General features: G+C 35.4%; 1 protein-coding gene across 1 annotated transcript in view; it reads right to left on the reverse strand.

Annotated features, from left to right (window-relative positions):
• The window catches only part of LOC5575279, a 42,310-nt gene extending 30,268 nt beyond the window's left edge, over positions 1-12,042 (reverse strand). The window contains exon 1 of the mRNA XM_021848931.1: positions 10,681-12,042. Within this exon, the coding sequence (XP_021704623.1) occupies positions 10,681-11,188 (508 nt within the window). The 5' untranslated portion in view covers positions 11,189-12,042. The remainder of the gene's footprint in view (positions 1-10,680) is intronic.
• Positions 12,043-12,499: the final 457 nt, after the last annotated feature.

The raw sequence follows: 12,499 nt of genomic DNA on the forward strand, positions 1-12,499 counted from the left end.
ACGGTAGGTACAGTAACTGACCCTGAAGAAGACTGCAAGTGGAAGTCGAAATACGCGTATCTGTCAAAGATAAGCATTTAGTGCGGAATTAAAAGGTACAAGGTACTCTAATCTACTTTTAAGTTTTTCTATTCAGATTCTGCTCAGAACATTCGAATACACTAAAGAGAGAAACAAAAAGCAGAAGAGGTCAAACTTTGCCAAAAAATATATGATTTGGCAAGCAATTAGCTCATGTGGATCACGGAGCACACCCCATCCGTGACAACTGGAACGGCAAATGGGCAGGTGTACCTAAAGCAATGCTTCCAAAAGCGTCGACTTCCTCTTCTGAGATCACATGATGGTCCTACGATTTTCTGGCCGGATTTTGCATCGTGTCATTACTCTAAAGAGCTTTTAGAGTGGCACAAGGCTAAGGAGCCCAACTATATTGAGCAATTCTCGCTGAAACCAGGCCGCCATCGGCACCCCTTGTTAGAATTCCAATTTTATGTCACTGTTCGCTAGCTTTCGATAAAACTTAAAGGTGGTCCTTTCGGTTTTCTCAAATTGGTGGACCCCTCATACGCCAGCTAGCTGAACAGTTCAATACAGAGTCAGAATTAGGGCGAATGTGAATACTAATACATTGTCAGTAAAATCGGTTTGAAGTTCAGCGGATATAATTTCAATTCTATATTATGTTTCCGATCGATTTAATCGCATGATGCATTTTTGTATGATCCATTACAATATACAAAATTGACATCAGAGTTCGTATCGAAAGAGAATATCAAATGCGCCTTTATGTTTTTCTCACTTAGTTCGTGAAAAACGTTATTTTTAAGAAACAATTGTGCATTATATGATTGTAGTTTATCAAATAAACTGTTAGGTGAATAAAACTCAATTTGTTTACTTTTGTCAGTTAGGCCGTTGTTCTGGTACTGTATTGAGTTGGTCGGCGTTAAGTCAGAGTGGACCAAGTGACATTTTTGTAATTTTGAGAAAAATGGGTTTAAAGTCTAACGCTCTGTAATTTTTGTACTCGTTTAAATTGCAGTTCAATATTTCTACACGCCTTTATGTTACTTTCAAACAATATAATGTGAAGTGATAATCATGAAAAATCATAATCCAAACCTCTAAGAGAACGATTTTTTGATGGACTATGTGTACTTGGTCCACTCTGACTGAACTAAAGACCACCGTTCAGTGAGTTGGTTCACTCTGACTGAACAATTTGGAAAATGGTCAAATTGGGTGCATATCTTTAAGATAAACAAATTATCAAGACCCTTCGACACCAGTATCGTAAATTCTTAAATAAACCATATAGTAAATACCAAAATCAGTGGCATTACGATAGCTTGAAAATTAAGGTTTCGCAGGGTCAGGGCATTGAAGACCAGAAATATGCGTTCAGTCAGAGTGGACCAACTGAAAATCTTGAGTACCGACCAAAATATGCTGGTCCAATAAGCGGGTCCTAGAACATGCCATACATACACCATACAACTACCGTAAACTTCTATCGGACTCTGAAATTGACTCAAAAAATACAGTAATCAATCATTTAATTGCTTCTCAACACTTGGTCCGCCCTGTCTGCACAGAATTTGTTGCAATTTTCGACCACCCATCCGAATATGGTAAATGGTCAGAAATCAAAATCAAATGCATCGAATTAAGTGATATTCATAAATTTCTATTAATGGATAAGTAGTAGAATGAGTGATGTCGAAAAATCTGACAAATCTCCTGAAATGTTTTTCATTTCCTCGCATTACTCAGCGCGCTGATCATTTTCGCTGTTATGGTAATGAGCACTTGGTCCATTCTGACTGCACACTTTTATCGATTTTTGTTGATCATCCAGAGTAAGTTTATTACATATCTCTCGCAGTTTACAGCATTCTTCAAATCTGATCAAAGTGTAACGGAGGCAAGGTAAATTCGCATCTAATGAGAGAATAAACCAATTTTCCCAAATTTTGTACTTGGTCCCCTCTGACTTAACGGCGACCACCCAACTAACAATTCAGAGCCACAAACAAGCATGCATGTTTAATTATTGTTCAATAATGGTAATGACAGCTGAATAAAAATTTTGCTCTATAAAGAGCTGAGAAGGTGCTTTTTTAACACAAACTTAGGTCAATGTTCAACGTTATGCATTAGAATGAACTTATTAAACGTTTCCAAAGATTCTCATTCGACTAGTCAATATTGTTTTACTAATGAGCTGAACAAGACATGTTTCCCCCAAATAAAAACCAATATTCCACTAAACAAATGTATATGTATAAAAGGATATTCAGCAGACGAACTAACGTTTTACTTGCATCGCACTTCAGCTATTTCCACATGTTTAACATAAGCATGAATTAGAGCTGTATAAGTATCTTCTAAAATCCTAATTCAGCTTCGGTATATTATAAGAACAGTTGATCCAATAGAGGCCAAAATGACGATTAACAAACACATTGTTCAGTAATAAATAAGCCTTGTAAAAGCGATCACACTTTAGCTAAATTTCATAAAATGGACAAAATATCCGAAATGCGTGTTGAGTTCGGAATGCATTTCAAAGCTTATAACTTTTGCTTTCTCAAAACTTTTTGAATAGTCGTTCAGAAAAAAAACATGGTCAGCCTCCAAAAATGTAGGATTATTTTGAAAACAAGCATTTGAGCTAAGTATTCTTAGTAGGAGCGAAGTACTGACAAACAAAGCGTGATATTGACTTGATTGACATAAAAGATCTGAAGACAACATCAAAATTTTGTTTGATTTTTGTATGTAGTTAATTTTAGATATCGTTTCCAGATCTTTTACATATTATATCTCTCAGGTTATTATCACTTTCTGCTATCCATATTATAATTAGCTATTGCTAACCTTTTTTCGCCTGCTCGGGATGTTGTTCCGTACAAGAAAAGTGGACATTTCTCTGACAGAAATGAAAAATACAAATCAATAATATAATTAATAAATACAAATTTAATTTATAAAATAAATGAATTTTAATTTAAGTTAATGAATCATTAAAATTGAAGTTTTGAACAAACTAAAAATTATTATAAAATTAGCTTAAAGTGAAGATGCATCGAAGCCAAACCTCAAATTTTCAAGAACATAAATCTAGAGAACTAAACATCCGTTCAAGCTGAAAACTAAATCGATTGGTCACCACCAGCGTGTGACCAATCGATTAGGTTTTCTGCTCGAACCGCTGCGCAGTCTGGTTCTCTAGATTTGTGCTCTTGAAAATTTGAGGTTTGGCTTCGATGCATATTCACCTTAATCATTTCAGACTGATTTCACTTTGTGTAAATAAACATTATTTTTGACCATCATTGACATAAATTTTCTCACTGTGCGCTAAAAATAGCCGACTGAACTCAGCTTGGATCAGCACTAAACAGCAGCTGAATAATATGCTTGTTCAGTTGTTGATTAGCGTACCATGTGTTGATTAGACGATGTCGAATAGAAGCTCAAACAAGATCAATATTCAGCAATGAGAGGTTTATATTTTGCACTGGACGATTCATTCATCAATTCTAGGATGGCGCAGATGGCAAGGCATACCGCTGACGATTGGAAGGTCTCGAGTTCGAATCCAGTATCCAGGCGATTTTTAAATATGGTTGTCATACCATGATAATTGTAAACACTACATTTTAATTGAAGCGCCTGAAAAATATTTTTTTGTTTTTTATTTGTTTTTATTTATTTTTGGACCAGTCGTATAAAAGTTGAACTAAATGCTTGTAATAAAAGCTGAAAAATAAAGTTGGAATTCGACGACATGCTTTAAAGTTTCTCCAAATTTGTATGAACAACGCCTGAACAAAGGTTGGCCATGAAAATTACTAAAATGTTATTAAACATGATGCTGAATAAAACTGCCATAATGGTGTTTCTTAAATGAGTGAATGTTAGTTGGGCAGTTTGCGAAAAAGCCCATTTTTTGATAAATCTTAGGTATTTCTTCACGTGATATGTCTCATATTTCGCCTGGAACAAATGGAGATTTTTTTTTATTTCCGTACGGGTTTTGGGCCGAAAGGTCTAAGATTTTCATGAAACTTTTTCCACAGGCAGGGCTCATCAATATATGAATAAAAAAAAATTGAGAAAAATTCAGGGTCGCCTATTTTCCTGGAAAACTCAGTTGGAAATTTTTTGTTTTCTCCTGACACTACTTACTTTGAAAAATCATAACTCAAGAACGAAGCATCGTAGAAACAAAGTTTTTTTATGAAAATGAAAGCAAATTTTCTAAGGAATAGAGAAAAATGTTAACTGAAAAAAGTTTTCCACAAAATTTTCCACCGTTGAGAAAATTCGTAAAGAAAAGCTGGAAAAACTATGCTCCAACTCGTGGAAAATTTTCAAAAAAATATTTTTGAGAAGGTAATTTCATAAGCTTTAATCGCTGAAATTTTTGAAATGGTATTTTTTTCGTTTTTTAGTTATGGCCAATTTTGTAAAATATGTGCAAATGTGCCATTTTGAGCATTTTCTTTGAAAAATCATAGTTCAAGAAAGAAGCATCGTAGAAACAAAGTTTTTTTTTTAAATGAAAGCAAATTTGACTGAAAAAAGTTTTACACAAAATTTTCCACCGTTGAGAAAAATTCGTAAAGAAAAGCCGGGAAAACTTTGTTCCAACTCGTGTAAGATTTTCAAAGAAATATTTTTGAGAACAGAATTTTATAAATTTCAATCACTGAAATTTTTAAGATTTACTACTTTTTAATTCATAGTTTTGTGAAAAATGCCCAGATTTCTCGTACAAATCTTTTCGTTCGAAAATCATAATTGAAGATAAAAGCGTCACAGAAACATTTTTTTTTTGTCAAATCGGAATCAAAGACTTGGTTTCCGCCTAATATTGTCGATGTTACAGAGGATTTTAATCCCGTTTTATTAAATGTAAACTCAGCTGTTTCAAAAGCCGAACCTGAAAAGCAAATTGAACTTCTAAAATTACTTCCTAGAAATTGGTAATTTGCTAAAGTGGTTAAAGCTAAAGTTAAAGCTCATTTTGACATGTGTCAACACGTTATAACTGAATCAAAAAATACAATTTAGGGATTCAACCACTTTCAAAAGTAGGACGACCCTCGCATGGATCGGATGTCCAAGATAAAGTTTCAATTTTTTACCTAAGGGATGATATCAGTCGGCCATTTCCTGGCTTGAAAGATACCATATCCGTTAAGTTACCCAACGGAGTGCGCCAAAATTTCCAAAAACGCATTTTGCTTGACCCTTTGAATGCTTTATATGAACAATATTTGGAATCCTGTAAGAGTGAACAGGAATCTGTCTCATTCACATCTTTCTGGAAACTTAAACCAATACAATGTGTTTATACAAAGGATTCATTGGCCATAAATGTATGTGTTTGCATGATACATGAGAATTTGAAATTCATGGTTGATGCATTGAAAAAAAATAACTAATTGATTTGAAGTTCATAATACAGATAAGAAACTTAACACCTTTTTGACTAGTCAAATTATTTGTCCAAACAGTACAGATGATTGTTAGGTCTTGTGAGGATTGTAAATTAAAGAAATTAGATTTTGTTGCCAATCGTTTAGATGAAAATAACGTTGATGAAGTTAAGTATTGTTTTTGGATTATTTCTCCTCGTTGTGAAATTATCAACAAAGAGGAAAATGTAAATGATTTTATTGAAAACTTGCAAAATCTGACCGAGAAGTTTCTTGTGCATCAATTTAAAGTAGAAAAACGAAATAAATTTATAAGATCTAAAAAGGAATCACTAGTAGAAACAAAAGAAGTAATGTGCCAGCTGGATTTCGCGGAAAATTATTCGTGGGTGATACAAGATTCCATTCAAAGCCATTACTTCGTACGACCTCAAGTAACAATACATATATTTGTAATTTATTACAAAGACAAATCTTCGATCAAAGTCTTAAATTTTGTTGTAATTGCTGACATTAAAAAGCATAACACGACATCAGTTTATGCTTTTCAAACAAAACTAATTTGAAGATTGAAAAACAAATTTCCGGAGCTTGAAAAAATCATTTAGAGAGCAATACAAAAATTAATCAAATTTCAAAAATGTATGCAACTATGAAAATGATTTTAAAATTAAAGCAGAATGGCACTTTTTCCCAACCTCACATGGAAAAGGTCCTTGTGATGGTATCGGTGGCAACATTAAGCGAATGGCTAGAGATGCTAGTATTAAAAAGTCAGCAGAAATTAATAACGGCAAACAATTTTTCGACTGGGCTGTGTCGCAAAAGGTGAAGAACCAATTTAAAAAAGATTGTGAATTTATCTATGCAACTGAAAATGACTATTCAGAGGCTGAAAAATTTCTTAAGGAAAGATTTTCTAACCTTGTTCCAATTCCTGGAACAAAAAATATCATTCATTTATACCAAAAGACGAACGAAGCATTTTTGCTAGTGAATTCTCAGATGCACATGAAAACCAAGAAAAGCATGCTTTGTTCTTAATAATACAAAGAAACAAAAATCTTTTGGTGTTAGCAACCAAAAACAATCTTCCCGGTTGAAAAAATAGATAGTATTGATGTTGATGAAAATGTAAGTTATATACTGAATAATTGAATAAATAAAATTAAAAAAAAAAAAATAATAATCTTATTTGTTCCATAGAAAAGAAAGAATCCCTTTTCAGTGTAATGAAAAATTGAGGCAGAAACAGTTTTTTTCAGTTTTTCTTAGCGGTGTAATTTTTCATGAAAAATATCATCCATTCCGACTTATACTTTATTAAAACCAAACCCATATCTTTTTATCAGATGTTTTAGAAAATTTGCAATTGCTTTGATAAAAAATATTTGTTTTTCCGATGCTTCGATTGAATTATAGGTTTTCAAAGAAAAGGCTTATATGGTCATTTTCTACAAAATTGGCCATAACTCAAAAACGAAAAAAAAGTACATTTCAAAAATTTCAACGATTAAAGCTTATGAAATTACCTTCTCAAAAATATATTTTTGAAAGTTTTCAACTAACGGGAACATAGTTTTTCCGGCTTTTCTTTACGAATTTTCTCAACGGTGGAACATTTTGTGGAAAACTGTTCCCAGTTAATATATTTTTTTAATCCTGAGAAAATTTGCTTTCATTTTCATAAAAAAAAAACTTTGTTTCTACGATGCAAATAGGATTTTTCAAAGTAAGTAGTGTCAGAGGAAAACAAAAAAAATCCAACTGAGTTTTCCGGGAAAATAGGCGACTCTGAATTTTTCTCAATTTTTTTTATTCATATATTGATGAGCCCTGCCTGTGGAAAAAGTTTCATGAAAATCTGAGACCCTTCGGCTCACTTTGTACGGAAATAAAAAAAAAAACCACATAGCAAACTTAGTGGCATCGTATAGAGAAAGGATATAGCTTTCATTCAGACTTGAAAAAAATTGGGCGGCCATTTTAAATTTGGCCGCCATTTTGAATTTTGTTAGAAAAATCGTTTTTCCACCATTAGCGCACCACTAGTTTTCAATTCTGAGATCACCATCAGAAAGCTGAGGAAAAATTGCGTAAGATAGGCTACAGAAACTAGGTGAGCAACGGTATTTATCCTATGAAATGAACGGTTTTCTAAGTCATGTTCTACGATTTTGACGTATATGGCGAGTGCAATCAATGCAAACATCATTTTTTGTACAACAATAAAACAAGTTTTCAATAGTTGGTGTATTGCTCGAGTGAGATGAAGGGTAGGAGTATTATTTTGAGTGAAAAAATTGGCGGCCATCTTGGATTTTGACGCCATCTTGGTTTTAAGTAGTAGAATGAGTTTTCACCTTGATAGCACTCAACATGTTGAATATTAATGCTACCATCACACTTACTTTTCTTCTTGTTCTTCTTTTTCCTGACGTTGCGTCCCTACTGGAACAGAGCCTACTAGGTTCAAAAACGAATGATCAAATAGGATTTTTTAACGCTTATTTGTTACCTGAATGATTGTTCTGCATATCTTCGAGTTGAAAAATAGCATTACTTCATTCATTTATTTGGTCTAAACAATTGATAGAAATTAACAATCAGTTGAACAGCTGAGATAAGGTAAGAAGGAAAGAATCTGATTGTTTTTTAAGGAGGCCTCAAAATTCAGCATGATGAGCGCTGAGATGGTAAAAAATCATTCAACTGCTAAAATCTAAGATAGTGTCGAAATCCAAGATGGCCGCGAGATTTTCCAATCTCAAAATGATACACCTACGTTTCGGCATTACGTCCACATTAGAACAAAGCCTGCTTCTCATTTTTCAATTTTGCTATTTTCACATGCATGTTGGGCGGTAGTTAAAACGATACTTTATGGTTCAGAAAATCAAAGAATTTTGTTTCCTAAAAATTTAAGATTTCCATTATAAGTAAATGCACGTTTGGCAATGTTTTACGTTAAAACTACAGATATTTCTACGAGACTTACTAATGTCCCAACGTGCAATTTATGAACTTCATTCAATGACAAAAAAGCATATGGTTTCCCTAAAACATGCTTCCCCCTGCATCGTGCAATATAGAAGTGTTGCTGGCATTATACGTGTACTCGGAATCAGGGCTATATTGTGGCTTCCTGCTTGAAATTGCAAAATAAATATATAATATTCAACCGCCATCGTTACTTTTATTACTTCTTCTTCTTCTTTTTCTTCCATCGATCAAACACAAAAATAATTTGCTGAATTTCGGTAATCATTGCCGAGATTTGGGGCAACGGATTGCCGATCTCTTCGTAAAATGTTGACAGCTGAGCTGGTATTCTCATTTTACAATGTAGTCGGCACTTTGAACTTTTACCGAAATTTTCGCCGAGATCTCAGCTGTTGGGTTCTCGGCAATTTATTTCGCCGTCCTCGGCGAAATAAATTGAGTGTGTAGCCTCTAAATTCGACATGCTGAGTGCTATCAAGGTGAAAACTCATTCTACTACTTAAAACCAAGATGGCGTCAAAATCCAAGATGGCCGCCAGATTTTATCACTCAAAATAATGTTCTTGTTCTTCTCTCGACTCGAATAAAATACCAACGATTGAAAAATTGTTTCTTTGTTGTACAAAAAATGATGTTCGCATTGATTGCACTCGCCGTATACGTCAAAATCGTAGAACATGACTTAGAAAATCGTTCATTTCATAGGGTAAATACCATTGCTCACCTAGTTTCTGTAGCCCATCTTCGAAGTCAAACCTTAAATTTTCAAGAGCACAAACCAGACAGCTTTTCGCGCTGAAAATTTGATCGATTGGTCGCCACCAGCGAAAGACATCTAAGTGGGTTAACCTTAAAGAAGCACTGGAGTTTTTTTTTCTAGAAGGCATTCTTTAAGAAAAATCTGGATGCATGTTTAGAATTTATGTATTATTATTATTATTATTTATCTTTATTAGGGAGATTTTCAGCCCTTGGAAAGTTTATGTATAAGTCTCTAGATGAAATTCTGTAGGAATTCATTCAAATTACACTTCAATGAATTCCAAGAGGGGCTGCTTTGAAATTGATTGTTACAATATTGAAGGAGTTTCAAGAGGATTTGCTTTGAAATTTATTGTTACAGTTTTGGATGAGTTTCCAAAAAAATCCGTGAACAAATTATTATATAGATTTCTGTAGGAATTTGGTGATCTGAATGAAGTTCTTAGATTCTGTGCGCTATAAATATCCGACTGAACAGCAGCAGAAGTAATGCGCTTGTTCAGTTGTTGATCAGCATAGCACGTGTTGATTAGACATTGTTGAATAGAAGGTCAAGCATGATAAATATTCAGCTATAAGAGGTTTATATTGGGCACTGGAAGGCTTATATATGAATTCAAGGATGGCGCAGATGGCAAGGTGTACCGCTGACGATGGGAAGGTCTCGAGTTTGAATCCAGTATCCAGGTTATTATAAAAAGTGGTTATTAATTCATGATAGAAGTATACACTGCATTTGATGTATACAGTGTTAGCGATTCTTGGTCATTTATTTGTTTTCAATTAATTTTTTGGCAGTTGAATAAAAGCTGAGATAAATAATAATAATTTTGATGGAATCTATCATAGGTAATTCTTGGAGGGACTGTATGATATCCTTACATTTTGTTTCAATAATTGACTATGGTGAAAATGCTGATCAATAAAAACACTAACAATAGAATCTTTTGACTTTCTACAATCTGGATTTTTTTAAGCTTTAAATGTAATCGTTACTTAGCCAACTAATTACACCGAGACAGATTTCACCTTGGTCACTATGAAGCTACTTGCTTGACATCTATTATAGTTTAACGTTTTATGCAAAAAAAAGGTGCAGATGTTGTGTATAGTGATCGTTTTGCGTGAAATTCGTTAATGAACTTATGATGTCGCTTTATACATCATCCACCTCTCCCTGGTGAAATTTTGGCTACGCCCATGTCAGTCTCCCATAAGTTAAATCTTTCTTTTAGTGCGATATCTTTTGAGACATACGCCAGCTCTGCTGAACCAAAAGACGAAAACGTGTCGCAGGTCTAAAAATGAGCTGCTGACATCTTTCAGCTATTTTGTTCTTTGTCTAAAAGCTCAAGACTAACCATTCAATGTGGATTTACACTTCTCAACAAATTTTAATCTATCAAGAGGCCCTCAGCAACTCTTGAAGCTGCATGTCGACAATACTTCAAGTAATACTCACTGCTGTTATCTGCATTGATAGTTCCGTTGCGATTCAACCACTTGGCCATGTAGTGATGCGCTCGTCCGAGGATACATTCATGGTCATCACTGTCGTCCAACGTTTTCGGCGTCGTCGATGTGCTATTTTGTCCGCTGACAATGATGGGTCCCAAACCGCGTGCAGACGACGGGGATTTATCTTTTACCCGTTTATAACGATAAGTTTGGGTTAACAGCTGTCCGGAGTTGTTTTCATTGATACCGATGGATGGCGCAGGAGGCATTCCCACTACGGCGCTCAAACGACGCCTTGCCTTGACAATATCGTCATATTCTACGTGTTCCTGGCTATCGATCGGAGGTTTGTGGTGCTTCCTAAAAGTATCTATTTTTTCTCCAATTGACCGAGGTAAGCCACGAACCACATCGTTCTTCTGGACGAAGCTCAGCAATAGAAGCAACACTAGGAATAGCTGCACCGATTGTGTTATCTTCGTTTTCGGCAGCTGTACGACATGCCCAATCATCGCTAATCTCGTCGACCGGATGACCAGGCTTTAGCTGACTTAACCGTTAGTTCCGGATCGCGGATCACGGATTTAGTTCGAAAGTACTCAGGCTTGCTCACTCGTTGATGTTGAACACATACGCCCACCAATTCTCGCACGGAGCCATGTGAAGTCTTGCGCATTGCGTTCGATCACTCCACTCGCATCCAGCGCATTTGTGCGCGCTCTTCAAAGTAACGCTCGGTTCACACTAATCACCGCCACATTTCTCCGCTGGGGTCGTCGATTGGCAAAAATAAATGTTCGGCGCACACTTCCCTTCCTTCCTTATCAATTAATCGATAGCAATGTAATCACTTATCTTTACACACTCAACGGGCGGACTTCTGTATTTACCGTTTATTTTACGCCAGTTGTATGGATGCCTTCGCGTTTATTTGCAATTCAGCACATTAATCTTCTACCTTTTCACTTATCCACCGCACACGAAAGCTCTTGATACACTTTTATTACCCCTGTTTGACGCACTTGAGACGGCTCTTCACCGGTATTCTATTGATCCAACAGGTTGTTTTTGCGCTGTTTTCAAGCAATACTGTTTTTTCGAATCTTTTTGATTCAAATCGAACAAAGAATTTCACTCAAAACCACAATACCCGAACATGCTTTCGAAAAAATATCGCGCGTTCTCTCGATCTCCCGAACATCCGTTGAACTCTGCTCAACGAAATCCACGTCAATTCGGCACAGAATATAAGCCCGCAATGAAGTCCCAACCGAACGACCACTTCCTATCCTCCAATACTTCAGGAGGGCAGCGAAGGAGCTTATCGTCTCTCCAAAACCGAGATACTGCGCTCTATCGCAGAGGAACGAACCGCTCAGCCCATTCGCTTCTGCTTTTAGTGCTTTACCTGGGCAGAGTTTATTCGATGCTAATCTCCGTCCGGTAGACGGTGTGTTGTACGATTAGGGGTAAAATTTATGGACGGTGTATTACGAGAAAGGCCGTCAGGAGTTTTTTGGAGATTGGGCTGTGTGTATGTACTATTAAAGGCGAATATGGTCGAAATGAAATCAATGTTGTGACTGGCTCTAATCGATAGCCGTGCGTATCGAACGATTTTGAATAATACAGTTTCTTGACAAGTTTACAGCTCTGAAATTTGACGGTCGTTGCAAAGACACTTTTGAATACAATAGAACCAACCCCGGCTGAAAGTCTCGATAATAAATAGATAGAGCTTACAATAAGATATTTAAGATCATCCAAATTATTCTGGAATTTAGATCTCACAGATCTACCGGAAGTCAATTTGCAATGATTCA

Source organism: Aedes aegypti, chromosome 3 (genome assembly GCF_002204515.2).
Source record: "Aedes aegypti strain LVP_AGWG chromosome 3, AaegL5.0 Primary Assembly, whole genome shotgun sequence".
NCBI lineage: Eukaryota > Metazoa > Arthropoda > Insecta > Diptera > Culicidae > Aedes > Aedes aegypti.